The sequence below is a fragment of the Electrophorus electricus genome, chromosome 4, assembly GCF_013358815.1.
Source record: "Electrophorus electricus isolate fEleEle1 chromosome 4, fEleEle1.pri, whole genome shotgun sequence".
Lineage (NCBI taxonomy): Eukaryota > Metazoa > Chordata > Actinopteri > Gymnotiformes > Gymnotidae > Electrophorus > Electrophorus electricus.
In genome coordinates, this window is record NC_049538.1 from 6,278,062 (window position 1) to 6,299,542 (window position 21,481).

Sequence of the window (21,481 nt, forward strand, 5' to 3'; positions counted from 1 at the left end):
CAGGTCCAAAGAAAGCAGAGCCAAAACCTGCAAAAGCTGTGTCACTGTTTAATTACAAATTCACTGCTTGTGTGTGTGGGTCCAATAAGCAGTGAGACTGCTTGGTGCTTGTTAGCCTATTCAGACAGAGAGACTTTATGCACACACAGCTCAGGCAGATCAGGAGAGTCAAACCTGGACCCACCCAGACTCCTCACTCCACTGCGCATGCACACATCCTGTCCTGTTGTCCCACCAGAATGTGTGGCCAGTGTTTCTTTCACGCTCACACCCCTTCCGTTCATCTGATAATGCACTTCTGCATCTAGTGCGAATTTCACTGAGAGGAACAGGGAGTAGGAGATTAAATGAAACTGTATTACTCACTTACTCACATTAATCTCTCTTGTCCATTGTCCACCAATTTGGCTACTTTCAATAAAAATTCCATTGTAACCTCAGGATCTACGCCCCAGGGATTCTGTGAGGAATTACTCTCCACACTACCTTAGAAATGATTTTACAGTTATAAGCTGCAAGGCCCAAATTGTGGTTAACTCAAACAGTGGAAAAATACATACTATGATGTTTATTTTTCCTTTACAGAAAAAGGAAATTGAGGATGATGACAAACAGTGACCTTTAACCTGTTCTTCCAAGGAATATCCTGTGGTATCTTCTGCGCATCCTGTTGTTCGAATAATTCCTATTTGACTAGCGTGACTTGGAATAAGAAAACGCGTATGTTTGTGCTGTCTACATAGGACAATCAAAATGAAAAGACCGATAACCAGCTTTGTCGTTTTTTCATTAAAAGTAGTACCAGAAAAGTCGTATCACATATAAGTAGTTACTTATGTATGAGACGTAAATAACATAACCCGTATGCTCTGAAAGGACACAAGCAAACTTGTGGAAGAAAGAAAGTACAAAAAGCCAAAGCGTCTGAATCATGAGTAGAATCCAAACCCCCGACATTAATCTGAAAGCCTGTATCAGTGTGAACACAGGCCTCGGGATTTACAAGTGGCAGTTTTTTTTTAATGGAATTTACCGGAGAGATCACGTTAAAGAGTGCCACGGGAGCAAAAATCGCTAAATGATGACAAAGTGAGGCCAGCAAATGCGTCTTCAGGATTGCCTACTTTGTTCAACCGTTATGGACCGAGACCCACCACTTGCAGAAAAAAACTGCTTGCTAATGAACATTTTAGCAGATTCTTTCAGTAATGCAGCAGCCCCGTCCGCCTCATCACGCACTACGAACGAAGGAGGAGTGTCGGTCCAAACTCGAGCACAACTCTCCGTTCTGTCGTGAAGTGCGAGTCCTTCAGCTTATCCGTGGTAGCAGTGGCTGGCACGAGACCGCTCCACCATTCACACGCTTTAAAGCTTAGGCTATTTTAAGCATACGCGCCGTTGCGACGCATAAAACGCATTTCTAAATCAGACTGATATCCTCAACAGTTTGGGATCAAATGTGTAAAGGAATTTTATTTCGGATTTTTCTCGTATTGCTGTTTTATCTTTGCAAAAATGTCGCAGGTAAGTTGAGATATTTACTTCTGTAGGCTTGGCTGTTCGGCTACCATACGAGTAGAACGGAGACAGGATTCGTGTTTTTTACTGCGTTAACGTTTTGATAAGTTAAAGATTTTTAGTATTATTGTGACACTCCGTCTAAAGAGCGTTCAGTTTGCTGCGTCCTTCCTTGCGCGTGGAAACTACCCAAACTACCGCTGTACGCTGTGTGGAAAGTTCGCAATATGTCAGCGGTCAAGGTTGCCACGCCAGCTATGCGAAATGTGCAGGGTTAGTAGACTTGTATGCTAGACTAAAGTGCGATATTGTTCCAATAACTCTATCTGGTATTAAAACAGCTTGTGCTATTGTCAAAATATCTATATCTAAACATATGGCTTACATATCATTACCCTGAATCTTACATTATAATTCCATTTTGATGCATTTCAGAAGCCTACATTGTAGTACATTTAAGTATGTCTGACGTAGTTTACATAATGAGATTAAGGCAGTAAGAAATGGGTAGTCATGATATGTTGTGAAAAACAAATTATTTTAATTAGTGATCACATGACATTTAACCACCAGATGCTTGTGATGTGTACAGATGTGATGTGAATGTTTCGAAAACGTCTGTACAAGTTTCACAAAAGAGCCCCTGCCTCTTTCAACTTCATACATTTTACTGACAATGTGATTTGATTTTCTTGTCAGGAACTCCAAACATGGTGTCCATCAGTGTCGTGGGTCACACAGGACCAATGGTTGAGGGCACATGGTATGAGCTCCGGTGTGACGTTCAGAAAGTTGCTCCTGATCAGCTCCTCACTGTGAGGTGGTACAAAGGACAAACTCTACTGACAGATACGTCCTTTAATGACTCCATCAAGACTCCAGTGGACAAGTCTGCGACATACTGGATCTTTGCCAACACAACTGATGATGGAGCTGAGTACCGGTGTGAGGCGGTGCTGAGACAGAGACAAGCAGGACCTCAGCCTCCTACAACTGAGATGTCAGAGCCTCTTCTTGTTACAGTATACTGTGAGTACGCCACAGACTGTCTCCTTTACGCTTGATGACATACTATTCTGACATCTTAAATATCAGTTCAGTTTCAGCTGTTTCTGATGGATCTCTGAGATCATATTTCATTCATAAATAATAAACAAAGGAGTGTAAACAGTTTTACTTGTTTGATTTAAAAACCAAAATTGAATGATGAAAGATACATGGACCTTTTCCCATCATTAAAAAAGGTTCAAAATGAGTTGATACAGATTCAGTGCTTTTTCCCAATAGGCTCTGAGCAGGTCACCTGCATGTTACTCATGTTCCTTTCTTTTGGCAGGTAACTGTCCTGTTGTTCTTCAGCCTCCTGCAGTGGTGGTGGAATACGGAACTTCTGTCTCAGCGAACTGCTCCACTTCCAAACCACATTTTGAGATGGCCTGGGAGGTGTCTCAGGGAGCTGTGGACCCGCAGGAGGGTGTCCAGCTGATCACCTGGAACGTGCCTAGGCTTGAGGAGTGGGACATAAAGCCATTATGCTACATTAACATAAAAAACCAAGAAAGACCGGATAAAAGGCATCTCCCAGTTATTGTGTATAGTGAGTTGCTGCGTCTTACTGGTTGCCTTTATACTTATTCTTTTTCCTAAAAAAACCCCCCCAAAAGCACAAAAATCTCACTTTTTTTGTGACAGAAACTCCAGACAGTGTGTCCATTAGCATCGTGAATCACACAGGACCAGTGACTGAGGGCACACAGTACGAGCTCCAGTGTGACGTTCAGAATGTTGCTCCTGTTCACCGCCTCACTGTGAAGTGGTACAAGGGACAAACTCTACTGACAGACACATTCTTTAATGACCCCACCAAGACTCCAGTGAACCAGTCTGCTACACTCCAGATCTCCCCCAGCAGAGCTGATGATGCAGCTGACTACTGGTGTGAGGCAGAGCTCAGACTGGGACCAGCAGCACCTCAGCCTCCTCCTACAATGAAATCAGATCCTCTCCACATCACTGTGAATTGTAAGCTATTCTTCACTGAATACTGGTCATTATAACAAGCATCTAAGATGTATGACAATGTCGTGTGATTCTGGGCGCTCTAATGAAAGATAAAATTCTGTTGTCACCATGTTTTACACATAATGACACGTTATTATGCGAGTTAGATGTGGTAGATTGCTGGAAGTGGAACGGTGTGCCTCCTCATACTGTGTCCTCAAATCCCTTCAGAATAAATAGTGTGCATTGTAAGTCAACATCAACTCCAATGATTTCATACACAAGGTCTTAACTTATATTCATAGAAAGTATTAATTTTATTCTTATACTTCAGGGCATAGAATTAAAATCATGGATCATGTCATCCAGAGGAAGCTCTTCTCATGGTGTTTTTTTTTTTTCCTGTCTGTTCTTGCTCCTCCTCTCTGAAGATAAGCCTGTTATCAACAAGGGCAAACTGCCAGCCACCGTGCCAGTGTTTTGGGGCTATCCAGAGGTACTTGTTTGCGAGGCCGAGGGTCATCCCTCACCTGTCATCTCATGGACCTCCACCAGAGCTGAGGGTGGAAACCTGACCATAACAGTAGCCACAATTGAGAATGACGGTGTGTACAACTGCACTGCAACTAACTCTGCTGGTACTGACATTGTGTCAGTGAAAGTGGTCATGAAAGGTAATACGGCTTTTTTGTGACACTTTCTCCTTCTAAGTTTTGTTCATTGCTTTTCTGCTCATCGACACTTGTAGTCTAACTCCAAAAGATCACTTTAAAGAGCACTCAGGGGGTGACATGTAGATTGCAGGCAATGTTTCCTAATCAGGTTCTGGAGAATCTGTAGACAGTTCAGTTCTCTTCCATGACTCAGGTCTGGTAAGGGCCTGGAAGAGATTGGAAACATAGACTGCCTGGCATGCACTCACTCTGGCATCTGATTTGTTGGAAACATCTCCACCTTCCTTTTTTTTTTTTGTCTGAACAGTTCAGCTACACCATTTTTCAAAGTAAACGTGACCATATTCCTTGTGATAGACAAATAGTACTTGAGTATGCACTGTACATGACTGCAATGACAGCTCAATTGTTGGTGATGAGTCAAACTATAACAGTTTGGAAACACTCACCCCCAATATTCTTGAAGACATTAATTAGCTGGATAAGACATTCTTGATTAGGGTTGTGTCAGAAATTTCATTCACTTTCTGACCTCCTTCTCAGATGTTCCCCAAACCAGTGTTGTCCAAGCTAAACAATACCTCTGACTCAGATGTCCTGTTGGAAGGGATACATTAAAAATTCTTATTGTTGTGTGATAAGAGCTCTGGTGAAGCCCAGACCCTCAACACCATGACAGCGTTCTTGTGCGATGGTCCGAGCTACAGCCTCTGGTCATGCTGTTACTCTTGCCACAGGGGTTTGTTGTAGAGATGTGTAGTAACATCTTGATGCCTTGAGGGTGTTATTTTGACTGTGTTCATGAATCTGAGCAATACGTGCTGTGGGTGGGTCTTGGTTCTTCTCTCCAATCTCCTTGTTAGTGGACAGAGGACCTCATGAAGCAGGGAAATGTAGTCACTTTTAGTTCTTCCACAGTGTTTTTCCTAAGTCTACTCCATCTTTGTGCTTTCTGTCATGGACTGCAATGTCTTTCATTGCTCCCTATTAGGAATGAGCATGTAGATCAAGCATGATGATGAGCTTGGCTCAGCTAGGAGAAATGACTTCTAAATTAGCTGTTACTTCAATTAAATGTTTTGTTGTTGTGTTTTGTTTCTTCTGACACAGAGGACTACCTGCCCATGGTTGCAGGTTTTGTTGCACTGGTGGTGGTGGCCACCTCATTGATCTTCATCTGCATATACTCCATCTACTACAAAAATAAGAAGATGGGCGCCTACACCATGGAGGGTGCCAACCCCAGCGCTCAGAAAGGGAACATAGCAAAGAATGGGAAAGACCACTCCATTCCCATGAAGAAGCTCTCACAGAGCACTATCTGTGCGTAGGAGGCACCTCTATGACTTTTGCCAACGTGCTGAGTTCTGCCACTATTAAAAAAAAAAAAAAGGTCCAACTGCCTGATGTCTGGATGGAAGGAGGGGCTTCATGTTGGCAATTGCATTGGCTGTCGGTCTAGATGGAGTGGATGGGACCAGGTCTTAGTTGAGCCAAGCTCCAATTAACACATTCAGCAACCTGTTTTGTCATCCTCTGCCAATCAAGCCTACCAACACATTCAACAATATGTTCACTTTGCCATCCCTTACTGCTACAACCAAGATTTTATGTTGTATTAGTGGAGCTCACTTTGAATAAACTACTGTTTTCCCTCGTTGCTGAAGAAGTACAGCAGATTTTGAGGCTCCTGACTGTAGGTTCGTTTTTATTTGCATTTGCCATTTGCTTTGGTTCATCTTTGCCCAGAATCATGCTTCCAGAACACAGAGATGTAGCACTAGATCACATTACTGCTGAAACGGCTAGTGTGAGTCTCATGTGCTAGACCTACAGCACTGCTTAATGCTTTTCCGTGTCTTTTTATTCTCTGCGATGAAATTACATGCCTTAGCACACTGGTTATTTTTAAGAGATGTAAAATGTTATTTATTTTTGACAAAAGCTGTACACTTACGTTAAATTATGAATTAGAAATTGTCCGTTTATGTAGATACGTGAGAATGTATTTTCAATACTGAATATGTGGAGAAAAAGGCACTTAATATACTGTATGTTTGTTTTATGGAAGGAATGTAAGAGACTGAGTGACCCCATTAGAGTTTTATTACACATTGTTAAAGTAGGTGGGCAAGACACCTGTGCTGAAATAAGCGCTTCTATGCATTACCGATTTGTGCGAGGAAATTCTGTTTTCTGCTGTACATGATTTCTCTGTTTCCGCAGTGTTGATCGCACAGATCCACCCAGTGTTCACTGCTAATAGCGTAACTATGGTATTCCCACTCATTCTAATGCATTCTACTCCAGCACTGGAGATCTTATGTATTTTTGCTATTTGTAAATGCTTCTTTTTTTTTTTAGAAGTTGAACATAAACCTTTTTATATAACCCTTGAGAAATTTGTTTTTGATTTATTGTATAACTTCTTTTTGGTGCTCTTGATGGGGGGGAATTTAAATGGAATTTACCGGAGAGATCACGTTAAAGAGTGCCACGGGAGCAAAAATCGCTAAATGGTGACAAAGTGAGGCCAGCAAATGCGTCTTCAGGATTGCCTACTTTGTTCAACCGTTATGGACCGAGACCCACCACTTGCAGAAAAAAAAAACTGCTTGCTAATGAACATTTTAGCAGATTCTTTCGGTAATGCAGCAGCACCGTCCGCCCCCTCACGCACTACGAACGAAGGAGGAGTGTCGGTCCAAACTCGAGCACAACTCTCCGTTCTGTCGTGAAGTGCGAGTCCTTCAGCTTATCCGTGGTAGCAGTGGCTGGCACGAGACCGCTCCACCATTCACACGCTTTAAAGCTTAGTCTATTTTAAGCATACGCGCCGTTGCGACGCATAAAACGCATTTCTAAATCAGACTGATATCCTCAACAGTTTGGGATCAAATGTGTAAAGGAATTTTATTTCGGATTTTTCTCGTATTGCTGCTTTATCTTTGCAAAAATGTCGCAGGTAAGTTGAGATATTTACTTCTGTAGGCTTGGCTGTTCGGCTACCATACGAGTAGAACGGAGACAGGATTCGTGTTTTTTACTGCGTTAACGTTTTGATAAGTTAAAGATTTTTAGTATTATTGTGACACTCCGTCTAAAGAGCGTTCAGTTTGCTGCGTCCTTCCTTGCGCGTGGAAACTACCCAAACTACCGCTGTACGCTGTGTGGAAAGTTCGCAATATGTCAGCGGTCAAGGTTGCCACGCCAGCTATGCGAAATGTGCAGGGTTAGTAGACTTGTATGCTAGACTAAAGTGCGATATTGTTCCAATAACTCTACTGGTATTAAAACAGCTTGTGCTATTGTCAAAATATCTATATCTAAACATATGGCTTACCTATCATTACCCTGAATCTTACATTATAATTCCATTTTGATGCATTTCAGAAGCCTACATTGTAGTACATTTAAGTATGTCTGACGTAGTTTACATAATGAGATTAAGGCAGTAAGAAATGGGTAGTCATGATATGTTGTGAAAAACAAATTATTTTAATTAGTGATCACATGACATTTAACCACCAGATGCTTGTGATGTGTACAGATGTGATGTGAATGTTTCGAAAACGTCTGTACAAGTTTCACAAAAGAGCCCCTACGTCTTTCAACTTCCTACATTTTACTGACAAAAATGTGATTTGATTTCCTTCTCAGGATCTCCAAACATGGTGTCCATCAGTGTCGTGGGTCACACAGGACCAATGATTGAGGGCACATGGTATGAGCTCCGGTGTGACATTCAGAATGTTGCTCCTGATCAGCTCCTCACTGTGAGGTGGTACAAAGGACAAACTCTACTGACAGATACGTCCTTTAATGACTCCATCAAGACTCCAGTGGACAAGTCTGCGACATACTGGATCTTTGCCAACACAACTGATGATGGAGCTGAGTACCGGTGTGAGGCGGTGCTGAGACAGAGACAAGCAGGACCTCAGCCTCCTACAACTGAGATGTCAGAGCCTCTTCTTGTTACAGTATACTGTGAGTACGCCACAGACTGTCTCCTTTACGCTTGATGACATGCTATTCTGACATCTTAAATATCAGTTCAGTTTCAGTTGATGTTTCTGATGGATCTCTGAGATCATATTTCATTCATAAATAATAAACAAAAGAGTGTAAACAGTTTTACTTGTTTGATTTAAAAACCAAAACTGAATGAGGAAAGACACATGGACCTTTTCCCATCATTAAAAAAGGTTCAAAATGAGTTGATACAGATTCAGTGCTTTTTCCCAATAGGCTCTGAGCAGGTCACCTGCATGTTACTCATGTTCCTTTCTTTTGGCAGGTAACTGTCCTGTTGTTCTTCAGCCTCCTGCAGTGGTGGTGGAATACGGAACGTCTGTCTCAGTGAACTGCTCCACTTCCAAACCACATTTTGGGATGGCCTGGGAGGTGTCTCAGGGAGCTGTGGACCCGCAGGAGGGTGTCCAGCTGATCACCTGGAACGTGCCTAGGCTTGAGGAGTGGGACATAAAGCCATTATGCTACATTAACATAAAAAACCAAACAAAACCAGATAAAAGGCATCTCCCAGTTATTGTGTATAGTGAGTTGCTGCGTATTACTGGTTGCCTTTAATACTTATTCTCCCCCCCCCAAAAAAACCCCAAAAAGCACAAAAATCTCCCTTTTTTTGTGACAGAAACTCCAGACAATGTGTCCATTAGCATCGTGAATCACACAGGACCAGTGACCGAGGGCACACAGTACGAGCTCCAGTGTGACGTTCAGAATGTTGCTCCTGTTCACCGCCTCACTGTGAAGTGGTACAAGGGACAAACTCTACTGACAGACACATTCTTTAATGACCCCACCAAGACTCCAGTGAACAGGTTTGCTACACTCCAGATCTCCCCCAGCAGAGCTGATGATGCAGCTGACTACTGGTGTGAGGCAGAGCTCAGACTGGGACCAGCAGCACCTCAGCCTCCTACAATGAAATCAGATCCTCTCCACATCACTGTGCATTGTAAGTTATTCTTCACATATGAATACTGGTCATTATCACAAGCATCTAAGATGTATGACAATGTCGTGTGATTCCGGGCGCTCTAATGAAAGATAAAATTCTGTTGTCACCATGTTTTACACATAATGACACGTTATTATGCGAGTTAGATGTGGTAGATTGCTGGAAGTGGAACGGTGTGCTTGGTGTAATGATCTCTACTCCGCTCAACTCCTAGATGGTCCTGAAATTTCCGACTGTCCTGAGTATGTGTGGCTAAAGGAGGGAGAGAACCTGGAGGGCTACTGCAGTGTCACAGGAAATCCACTGCCTGAGCCTAGATGGCTGAAGGCAGGGAAGCCCATTGACCCCACCAGCCCACTCAGGAGGACAGAAAACAGACATAATTACACCATGTACATTAATGAAGATACTCGGCAGCATCTGATGGTGTTTGTGATGTGTAAGTATATTGATGTGTTTTATGGATTTCTTTCATCTCATTTTAGGATGAGTGTGGTAGGGAGGGAGAATCTGAAAAGCATTTGAACTGCTTTAACTTTGTCTGTGTCCACTGGCAAAATGAGAAAATGTGGATCATGTGAGGATCAGATTCCCCATCTGTGGATGGGGCTTCATGAGACTGCATTCGGAAAGGCTGGAAAAAGACTGTAAACAATGTGCTAACCGATTTAGGCAGCTTCTGAATTTCACTGAAAAGATGGCAGTGTAAAGGAAAGCATTGGCTAGATTCATACGCTTCAAGGAGAGAGTTCACCAGCCTCACACTGTTGGACCAGTGTTGACATCACACAACTGAAGACGTGCAAATAGTTGACATCACTTATAATTATTATCAGAATACAATGGCCAAAGAAATCAAGTAATAACAATAAATGGGACTTTACACACTAGTGATGCACACCTGATGACATGCAGTGTGTGACTTTCTCTGTTTTTCTGCTTTCTACATAACACTACACATACTCACTTAATTTAGGCTGTCTTCTCCCCTCCTGCAGATGGACCAGAGATTTCATGTAGAAAACATATCACAGTTCTAGAGAACGAGGAAGTGGAGCCCAACTGTACAGCTGAAGGTTTTCCACCACCTGAAGTGACTTGGTTTAAGGAGGAACAGAGAGTGTATTTCCCACAAAGAATGCAAAGGGCTGATGCAGGGAAATACGTCCTAGTAGCAGTGAACAACTCCACCTCCAATCACACACTGGAAATCGAGGTGCAGTGTAAGTGAGTGTTTTTCCATGCCAATAAAGAAGTGTACATCTTCAGTAGTGGTATACATTCCCAGTACATCAATAGTAACCATAGTAACATGGCAGAAAAAGGTGGCCTTATATGGACTTTGCTCTTTTCTCAGACTCTCCTTCGGACATTATGGGGCTGAATGATCAGTCTGTAACTCAGGGGTCCAAAGTGGATCTGAATTGCACTTCCTCTGCCTGGCCTCGGCCAGATTATGAATGGATCTACCACCCAGAACCCAACGTGAGGATTGTGAGTGAAGACGGCGTGTCCAAGCTCTCCATAGCCAGTGCCAGTGGAAATAACACGGGCACGTACACTTGCATTGCCAGCAATACTCTGGGGAAAACGAATCTGACTGTTAGAGTTGATGTCCAAGGTAAGGATTAACCTTCTTACTATGGGCCCGTTTGGATTAGTTTTGGACTAAATTACAATGCCAATGGTGAAGGACCATTGGAAACCTTTCTTAGTCTAGACACAGAGCCACTATTATAAAACAACTATCAATGTTGCACATTTTCCAAACTCTGACAAAGTATTAAACAACCAGTACATAGGATAAGGATACTTCACTATTGCACAGTAGCTGTCATTAAATTTTTTTCTGTTGTTGCACAATCATCAAACTATTTATGGAAATCGCTAAATAAGGGCCAGTTGATATTGTTGGTGATATGACAACAATTCAATATTAAATTCATTCCAACTAGACCATTGTATACAGTGATATGAGCACTAAAGAAAACAGCTGGAGTTTCTTAGGAAAAATGAGCTCTGCTTCCAAATGAACACAAGAACATTTAAAGTCTTTAATGATATTTTAATGTTAATGCAAAAAGCTGGGGCTATACCACAAAGACAAATGTCAAAATCACAGCTGCTGTTCAATCGCAATTACAGGAGTTAGGGGTTAAATGCCTGAAATTATGTGGTATTGATCCAAACTGTAACAGTTATGGGTTCCAGCCCCTGTGGTAAACGTATATTTACTAGGTAAATGAAAAATGTTTACTAAGTATTAAAGGTTGCACAATATGACACATGTATGTCAAACACTGTGTTTTGGCTGTATGTTGAGGTTAGCTGAATTCATCCTGACTGTTCCGGGGATGGACTGTCTCTGGATTTACTTTAGCACGCAACGAGAACCTAACAATGTTTTTGACTTGGGTAGGGTGCAAGTAACAGGGCAACGTTGAGGATAAGATCAGTTTTCATCGATTGTGGTTGTTCAAAACTAGGAAGACGGTTCAGTGCGCAGAATGTAGCGGTAACGTAGTCCATTTCCAGGCAGGACGTATCTCGATCTTTTGGAATACTTTGTTCGAAATGGTTACACCAATGAAAAATCTTCTTGTGTGAACAGATAACGTGCTAATGACATTTTCCCGAAATATTAATTCGGCTTTCGTCAATATCGACCTCCGTAAGGCTGGCCCTGTGATAAAAAGACAACTAAGGGCTGTTTTAAGGATCTGGGGCATTTTAATCAAACACAGTTACACCACTTTGTTGGCGAAGTGGGGGAGGGTGTTTTCCTGTCTTAGAATGGGATTCGAAGGCAGAAGGTGCAGCTTTTGCCGGGGTAAACGTTGGGACTCTTGCCTCCTCGAATGGAAATTCAGAAGGAGCTGCGTTACATCCGTTGAACATGTGGTGTCCAACCACTGCCAAGATTACAGAATAACAACCGAGTAACAGTACGGTACAGAAAAATGTCATTTTTGTACCATTATCGAATACTGTACACAAGCCTAATTCTGGATTTGCTGACGCTTCCCTGTGTACTGGAGGGTGGGAGCATTTTCTTCACATTTATTTACTACAAGCTTGTTTTGGCACTCCAACACTGTTCGGTTACTGAAGTTCAGAAAACGTTTAGCTTAAGAACCTTCTGCTATAACATTTCGGTCAACAATTGAAAGTGACATGCTCTTCGAAAACACATTTAAAACTGGGCTGTTGTAATGTGGAGCTTGTGTTACACATAAGCGTTATATACAAGTCGAGTGCGGATTTTCATCCAAGACCACTAAACATCGAACAAATCATGATATTCGATATTTATATTTTATTGATACTAAGCAACGTTTGTGTGATTAGACGTTACGTTTGACGTGACATTCCACTAAAGAATGTCAGAGGAAACTCTGGAACCTGGTCCACACAAGAGTCTCCTTCCTGTTTTGAGTTTAACCGATTTTCTGTATTTATGTGCTATTCATAAACCGTTGTAACCGTGGTCAGATCGTGGATGCAGGTTTAAGCATGTAATATAAAAATAATATAACAGTATATGCCCTTTTTTATGCAGGTGCAGAGGCTCTATGTCCTCTTATTGTGAACCCTTCTCATGTCGTCTTGGAATACAGAGGATCCGTTGTGGTGGAATGTAATACGTCGGTGTCGCCTTCTGACTTGCACTGGGAATTTTTAAACCACAGAGTTAATAATGGAACCCTGCTAGTTAACTCCTCACAGTTTAAGAACTGGGATGAAACGCCACGGTGCACCGGAAAATTTATCGGGCTTGACACCTGTACAAAACATGTGGACATTACTCTATACAGTAAGTGCGCAGTCTTTTATTTAGGTGTACAAAACATGTGGACATTACTCTATACAGGAAGTGTGCAGTCTTTTATTTAGGTGTACAAAACATGTGGACATTACTCTATACAGGAAGTGTGCAGTCTTTTATTTAGGTGCACACCAGTACAAACATTTGTTGGTTTATTTTCTTTGTTCATTTTTTTTGTTTACTTTTTTCTTTGCATTTTTTGATAGAAATTTGCACCACCTGTTTTCACAAGCATGAATTTTAACAATAAACATTACACAGCGCAATGACTGTGTTGATGTAATATTCCTTGTTTCTTTTTTCAATTTTTTCAAGCATTTTTATAATATTTATTCCTTTTCAGAAACTCCAGACAATGTGTCCATTAGCATCGTGAATCACACAGGACCAGTGATCGAGGGCACACAGTACGAGCTCCAGTGTGACGTTCAGAATGTTGCTCCTGTTCAGCTCCTCACTGTGAAGTGGTACAAGGGACAAACTCTACTGACAGATACATTCTTTAATGACTCCATCAAGACTCCAGTGAACCAGTCTGCTACACTCCAGATCTCCCCCAGCAGAGCTGATGATGCAGCTGACTACTGGTGTGAGGCAGAGCTCAGACTGGGACCAGCAGGACCTCAGCCTCCTCCTACAATGAAATCAAATCCTCTCAACATCACTGTGTACTGTAAGTTATTCTTCACTGAATACTGGTCATTATAACAAGCATTTAAGATGTATGACAATGTCGTGTGATTCTGGGCGCTCTAATGGAAGATAAAATTCTGTTGTCACCATGTTTTACACATAATGACACGTTATTATGCGAGTTAGATGTGGTAGATTGCTGGAAGTGGAACGGTGTGCCTCCTCATACTGTGTCCTCAAATCCATTCAGAATAAATAGTGTGCATTGTAAGTCAACATCAACTCCAATGATTTCATACACAAGGTCTTAACTTATATTCATAGAAAGTATTAATTTTATTCTTATACTTCAGGGCATAGAATTAAAATCATGGATCATGTCATCCAGAGGAAGCTCTTCTCATGGTGTTTTTTTTTTTTCCTGTCTGTTCTTGCTCCTCCTCTCTGAAGATAAGCCTGTTATCAACAAGGGCAAACTGCCAGCCACCATGCCAGTGTTTTGGGGCTATCCAGAGGTACTTGTTTGCGAGGCCGAGGGTCATCCCTCACCTGTCATCTCATGGACCTCCACCAGAGCTGAGGGTGGAAACCTGACCATAACAGTAGCCACAATTGAGAATGACGGCGTGTACAACTGCACTGCAACTAACTCTGCTGGTACTGACATTGTGTCAGTGAAAGTGGTCATGAAAGGTAATACGGCTTTTTTGTGACACTTTCTCCTTCTAAGTTTTGTTCATTGCTTTTCTGCTCATCGACACTTGTAGTCTAACTCCAAAAGATCACTTTAAAGAGCACTCAGGGGGTGACATGTAGATTGCAGGCAATGTTTCCTAATCAGGTTCTGGAGAATCTGTAGACAGTTCAGTTCTCTTCCATGACTCAGGTCTGGTAAGGGCCTGGAAGAGATTGGAAACATAGACTGCCTGGCATGCACTCACTCTGGCATCTGATTTGTTGGAAACATCTCCACCTTCCTCTTTTTTTTTTGTCTGAACAGTTCAGCTACACCATTTTTCAAAGTAAATGTGACCATATTCCTTGTGCTAGACAAATAGTACTTGAGTATGCACTGTACATGACTGCAATGACAGCTCACTTGTTGGTGATGAGTCAAACTATAACAGTTTGGAAACACTCACCCCCAATATTCTTGAAGACATTAATTAGCTGGATAAGATGTTCTTGATTAGGGTTGTGTCAGAAATTTCATTCACTTTCTGACCTCCTTCTCAGATGTTCCCCAAACCAGTGTTGTCCAAGCTAAACAATACCTCTGACTCAGATGTCCTGTTGAAAGGGATACATTAAAAATTCTTATTGTTGTGTGATAAGAGCTCTGGTGAAGCCCAGACCCTCAACACCATGACAGCGTTCTTGTGCAATGGTCCGAGCTACAGCCTCTGGTCATACTGTTACTCTTGCCACAGGGGTTTGTTGTAGAGACGTGTAGTAACATCTTGATGCCTTGAGGGTGTTATTTTGACTGTGTTCATGAATCTGAGCAATACGTGCTGTGGGTGGGTCTTGGTTCTTCTCTCCAATCTCCTTGTTAGTGGACAGAGGACCTCATGAAGCAGGGAAATGTAGTCACTTTTAGTTCTTCCACAGTGTTTTTCCTAAGTCTACTCCATCTTTGTGCTTTCTGTCATGGACTGCAATGTCTTTCATTGCTCCCTATTAGGAATGAGCATGTAGATCAAGCATGATGATGAGCTTGGCTCAGCTAGGAGAAATGACTTCTAAATTAGCTGATACTTCAATTAAATTTTTTGTTGTTGTGTGTTTTTTTTTTTTTTGGTGTGTTTTGTTTCTCCTGACACAGAGGACTACCTGCCCGTGGTTGCAGGTTTTGTTGCACTGGTGGTGGTGGCCACCTCATTGATCTTCATCTGCATATACTCCATCTACTACAAAAACAAGAAGACAGGCACCTACACCGTGGAGGGTGCCAACCTCAGCGCTCAGAACGGCAACATAGCACAGAATGGGAAAGACCACTCCATTCCCATGAAGAAGCTCTCACAGAGCACTATCTGTGCGTAGGAGGCACCTCTATGACTTTTGCCAACGTGCTGAGTTCTGCCACTATATAAAAAAAAAAGGTCCAACTGCCTGATGTCTGGATGGAAGGAGGGGCTTCATGTTGGGAATTGCATTGGCTGTCGGTCTAGATGGAGTGGATTGGACCAGGTCTTAGCTGAGCCAAGCTCCAATTAACACATTCAGCAACCTGTTTTGTCATCCTCTGCCAGTCAAGCCTACCAACACATTCAACAATATGTTCACTTTGCCATCCCTTACTGCTACAACCAAAGTGGTACACCAACTTTGAATAAACTACTGTTTTCCCTTGTTGCTGAAGCAGTACAGCAGATTTTGAGGCTCCTGACTGTATGTTCGTTTTTATTTGCATTTGCCATTTGCTTTGGTTCATCTTTGCCCAGAATCATGCTTCCAGAACACAGAGATGTAGCACTAGATCACATTACTGCTGAAACGGCTAGTGTGAGTCTCATGTGCTAGACCTACAGCACTGCTTAATGCTTTTCTGTGTCTTTTTATTCTCTGCGATGAAATTACATGCCTTAGCACACTGGTTATTTTTAAGAGATGTAAAATGTTTATTTATTTTGACAAAAGCTGTACACTTACGTTAAATTATGAATTAGAAATTGTCCGTTTATGTAGATACGTGAGAATGTATTTTCAATACTGAATATGTGGAGAAAAAGGCACTTAACATACTGTATGTTTGTTTTATGGAAGGAATGTAAGAGACTGAGTGACCCCATTAGAGTTTTATTACACATTGTTAAAGTAGGTGGGCAAGACACCTGTGCTGAAATAAGCGCTTCTATGCATTACCGATTTGTGCGAGGAAATTCTGTTACATGATTTCTCTGTTTCCGCAGTGTTGATCGCACAGATCCACCCAGTGTTCACTGCTAATAGCATAACTATGGTATTCCCACTCATTCTAATGCATTCTACTCCAGCACTGGAGATCTTATGTATTTTTGCTATTTGTAAATGCTTCTTTTTTTTAGAAGTTGAACATAAACCTTTTTATATAACCCTTGAGAAAGTTGTTTTTGATTTATTGTATAACTTCTTTTTGGTGCTCTTGATGGGGGGAAGAACAAGGAATAGCTGATCAGTGACTCTAGGAGATGGATTGTGGAGCTTTACACACTGAGCAGTTTATATACAGTGAAGTGCATAGTGCTGAGTCCAATGTTTTGTTATGGTAGAGAATATTCCAGAAAAAAATGTAAAATTATTATTACATTTGCTAGATTAGTAAATATTAATCAAGTTCAGATGAGATGTTGCTTAAGTTCCACATTTGTTAATATTGTAATAGATATTAGTAGACTTAGTTTATTTTAGGTTTAATTTTAGGTTATTTTAAACACCTAGATAAAGTAAATATTACAAAAATTAATTGTAATTCTTAGTTGCAAAAGCCAAGTTGGAGACATTAGTACAGCAGTGGTAGGTAAAACATGGTTGCTGTGGGGCACAATGTGAACATTTGCGCCTCCTGTTGGTCAAAGATAGAGCTATTTCAGTTACCTTTCCAACATAGCTAGTACAGTACTACTGTATGTCTAATGTTTGTCTGATGTGGTTAGTCTTCACAGAGCTGACAGTTTTAGATATGGCAGTGGAAAAGACATTCAATGAAAGAGACTTTGCCAGTGTAGTTTTGACTTCAGCGGTCGAGATATAGAGGAAAACGATTCTTTTCGGTTCTTTTCAATTCTTTTCCTTCTCTTCCTAGTTGACAGTTGCCCCGTCATGCTTACACCTCCTGTAGTGCTGCTGGAATACGGAGCTTCCATCTCAGTGGACTGTTCCACGTCCATCGCCCACAGGGGGATGGGCTGGGAGGCATCTCAGGGACAAGTGGACACGGGGGACGATGTCCAGCTGATCACCTGGAGTGTGCCCAAGCTTGTGGAGTGGGACATAAAGCCAGTTTGCTACGTCATCATAAATAAAGCAGGAATACGCTGCCAGCGCAGTCTCACAATTAATATTTACAGTGAGTGGTTGAGTCCAAATTATCGCTATAGCTAAATAAAGCAAAAACACTCAAATGAGTCAAGGCATTGATGTGTCCTTAACTCATTTGAGTGAACCCAACAAAGAAGCTTTCATAAATTGTTTATAAACAAGGTGAAATGTATTTTTTTTTTTGGGGGGGGGGGGGAAGAGGCATGTAATCCATATGTATATGTATCATTGTTTTAGATATGTAATTGGACTTGTGTGAGCTCATTGTTGGGTTTTATAGCATGTTGTGAGATGTAAGCTGTGGATGTCTAAATGGTTGCATTTTGCTGATGTAACCATTTCAATACAAAGATTTATGTCTCAACAGAAACACCAGACAGTGTGTCCATTAGCATCGTGGGTCACACAGGACCAGTGACTGAGGGCAGACAATACGAGCTCCAGTGTGACATTCAGAATGTTGCTCCTGTTCGGCTCCTCACTGTGAAGTGGTACAAAGGACACACTCTTGAGGCAAAGACGTCGATCTCTGACTCCTCTGAGAGTCCAGTAAACCACTCCACAAGATTTTGGATCATCCCTAGCAGAGCTGATGATGGAGCCCAGTACAGGTGTGAAGCTGAGCTGGATCTCAGCTTGGACAGCACTGGAACTCAACGTGCTCCTAGACTGTCATCAGGTGTTCTTAATGTTACAGTACACTGTGAGTCCTGACTTAAACTACATTACCCAGCAACACTTAGAATGTTTTACTTCAAAAGGTTTGAAAACTTCAAAACGTTTTTATTACTAAGGGAAGAAGCCTTTGTGGTATTGTGAAGTACATGCCCACTTTTCACAGACAGCCCCGAGGCCTCCGGACTTGTGGAAATCTTTGACCAGTTGTCTGAAGACGTCATGTTGAACTGCACAGTAGCAGCAAATCCACCCCCCTGGTATACCTGGCACTCAACAAATATGAAAAAGGAATTTAATCAGGGCCTGCCACTCCTGTTTTCATCTTCTTTGAGTTCAGGGAACTACACTTGCACTGCCTCAAACATCATCGGCACCGTCAGCAAACTGTTCATCGTCAAAGCCAAACCTGAAGGTTAGTAAAGAGGTTTTCCCAATATCTCTGGTTCTTTTTACCTGTTCTGTCATCTATTTCTTGTCACATGGCTACTATGTCAGATTGTCAATAATTTATTCTTTCACTCTTCAAAGTAAACCTTGCTTGCAAGGTTATTCACTAATAATTGAGCTGTGCTTAACATATTAGCAACCATCACTAGTAGTAATTAGTTTGTATCAGAATTAATGTTCTGTTTCCCTCATAGGTGGCAAACGCTCCACTTTCTGGGCTATTGTAGGAGCCTTTGTTGGGTTGGCCGTGGTGTTGATAGTTAGCTATATACTCAAAATGAGGATTGGCTAGAGTTGGAGCCTTCTCAAAGACATGTTAACCATTTTTCTGAGTGTGAGCCAACTCTAGGAGTGTACACTGAGGAAGATTCCTGGTTCTTCAGAAGATCCTGCAAAGAGTTCAATTTACTACTTTAGAGAAAATCTTCAAGCTCAGACCCTACTGAGTTTCATTCCACAGTGGTAATGTTAAAGTGCAGAAATGAGCACGACTCTTTTCCTTCATACATCTGTGGTCAGTCAGACCCCAAAGCGCCATATTTCTGCTGTGAATGTACCTCACCCAGTCAGGTAAACAGTACCACTTTAGAGAAATGTTGTGTTTATGTTTTTATCTTATTTATCTTTTCTGGAGACATTTATTAAGCATGTGCAACTTATTGTGGTTATCACCTGTTTAAGAACAGCTAAATGGTGTGACATTTCACTAATACTTGCTTTTTGTTCAATATAATTACAGTCCAATATAGTCGTAATTTAATCATTAATTCACATTATTATTTTTTGTTGTCAGCACTGAGTTGCACATAATGAATGAACCTCTTGCAGCAGTTCAGAGCAGTGCACTTTTAAATGCCACTGAGACTGTTAAAAATGCTTCATTTGGTAAACCTGTTCTACTGCATTTGAGGGACTTCAGCTTTTAACTGATTAACTAAAATGCTAATTAGGTATTAGGAATATTTTATTAAATAAGTGGATCATGTGTTTAATCAATGAACTACTCTGTTCAGTTTAATTATAATTAGTTCATTAAAATCACTCAACTTATTTAATAAACAAGGTGATAACTGGTGAGAAAGCAGGGTTTAATGAAACATTATAACTAATTAAGCTATTTACATCACTGTCTCTTCCATAACCTCATTGTCATTGCCTGTCTCATGTGATAGATTATTGTTTTTATAGCTTTTTCTAAAATGATTCTTTATTACCTTTCTCATAAAAGGTTATCTGGATGTTTGGATGTTTTGGGACTTTGCCTAATGATTGTGTTTATTCATTTAGTTACAATACTCATAGACCAGATGATTCAACTGACCTACAAATGAGTCCTATATTTTATAAAATTCAAAGTCTTTCAACCCAGCAAATGTACAACTGTATTAAGATATATTTGATTTTGTAGATTTTCAAGGTGTATCAGACATTGTCTTTTTTTTTTTTTTAAGTGCTTTATTCTCCCTTGTGTACTCAACAAACATGGTGTTTGTGTGCGGTTGTCATACATCATGTCTCCTTTCTGGGACATGTCGACTCTCCCAAGGTTTACCCATGACAGCAGCAAAGTCTCTCCAATGTTCTCAGCTGGGAGGATTATCTCTGGAACAGTTATCAGTGACTAGTGGGGACCACTAGTGTGACAAGTACGCTTGCATAATGCTTTACTTTTTCTTCTCTGTTGTTTTTTTTTCATTTTGCAGTCATCAGACTGAATGAAAGATCTGTATCCATGGAGATGTGTTGCATAAAACGTACGAATGTCTGAACACAGTGTGCCACAGCTTCCTTCAGCGGACTAACTCCTCCACCTTAGACTTGAAAGTGAGAGCTCTAAAAGCAGCATTACCAGTGCTGCTACTGAGAGGCTATACTAGATATTGAAGGTGTGAATCACTCATGCAGGAAGTTTAATTTTAGTTGTTCCCATGTAACTCTGTTCTATGTCATAGTGTAGCAAGAACTGCATTGTATATACACAAAGGAAAGCCAGTAGCAGATTAAGCAGTCTATTTAAGGTACATAAAACATACTCGGTTAAGAAATGGTGTTACTAATATGAGCGTCTACATCATGGTGAAAATGCGCCCACAAAAAAAGGTCGTGGAAAATGTGTTGCCATAGCAACCTGGCTTGCTAAAAAAAACCATGGCTTGAGTCAAAGCTTGAACAGTGGCATGAAAACAAAAGAGTTATAGAGCTGCACCTTAAGAACTTCCAGAGAACAACAGTACCATAACTAAAAGTCAAGTCAAGTGTATGTTGTCACAAAGCAGCTTTACAAATGTATGCATCCAGATCTCCAATGAGCAAGCCAGTGGTGACAGTTGCAAGGAAAACCTCCCTGGGTGGAATTATTTAAGAAGCCTTTAGAATAATCAAGTGGGAATCAAGTGGGAATCCTCCTTGGACATCGCAGCTAATAAACCGTCCAGCCATTTTCTCTGTTCACATTCAGAGCATCTGTGCAATACTTACATCTCAGTACTTGCACTCAAACAATTATACAGCTTAAAACATTAGTGAGAGCTTCCATAACATGTAGGGTAGACCTGTGGGGGTTTCAGGTCTTGAGAATGTTTGAGATTCAAACATTACAACATGCCCAAAGATGTAACATTTCTGCAAAGGTTTGCAACAAGCTATGGAGAATTGAGACAGGGTCAAAGTGTAAAGGTCACTCTGTTGGACTCT

General features: G+C 41.2%; 1 protein-coding gene across 1 annotated transcript; it reads left to right on the forward strand.

Annotated features, from left to right (window-relative positions):
* The first annotated feature begins 761 nt into the window (after nucleotides 1–761).
* LOC113572057 (hemicentin-1-like) lies at nucleotides 762–20,556 on the forward strand. The gene is made up of 21 exons (XM_035525094.1): nucleotides 762–1,524; nucleotides 2,218–2,547; nucleotides 2,855–3,115; nucleotides 3,211–3,540; nucleotides 3,951–4,193; nucleotides 5,304–5,522; nucleotides 6,420–6,444; nucleotides 7,064–7,158; nucleotides 7,854–8,183; nucleotides 8,494–8,754; nucleotides 8,851–9,177; nucleotides 9,395–9,619; nucleotides 10,179–10,403; nucleotides 10,538–10,801; nucleotides 12,740–12,994; nucleotides 13,350–13,679; nucleotides 14,090–14,332; nucleotides 17,427–17,690; nucleotides 18,030–18,365; nucleotides 18,504–18,752; nucleotides 18,982–20,556. Exons 1-21 carry the CDS (start codon nucleotides 1,458–1,460, stop codon nucleotides 19,077–19,079), a joined length of 4,977 nt encoding a protein of 1,658 aa, XP_035380987.1. The 5' UTR covers nucleotides 762–1,457; the 3' UTR covers nucleotides 19,080–20,556.
* The last annotated feature ends 925 nt before the right edge of the window (nucleotides 20,557–21,481 follow it).

Excerpts from the sequence above, each read along its gene's own strand:
- LOC113572057 (XM_035525094.1), top strand. The coding sequence starts at position 1,458 with ATGTGTAAAGGAATTTTATTTCGGATTTTTCTCGTATTGCTGTTTTAT. Across the intron at positions 13,680-14,089 it reads TCTCAACATCACTGTGTACT|ATAAGCCTGTTATCAACAAG; the intron begins GTAAGTTATTCT and ends TCCTCTCTGAAG. Across the intron at positions 14,333-17,426 it reads AGTGAAAGTGGTCATGAAAG|TTGACAGTTGCCCCGTCATG; the intron begins GTAATACGGCTT and ends TTCTCTTCCTAG.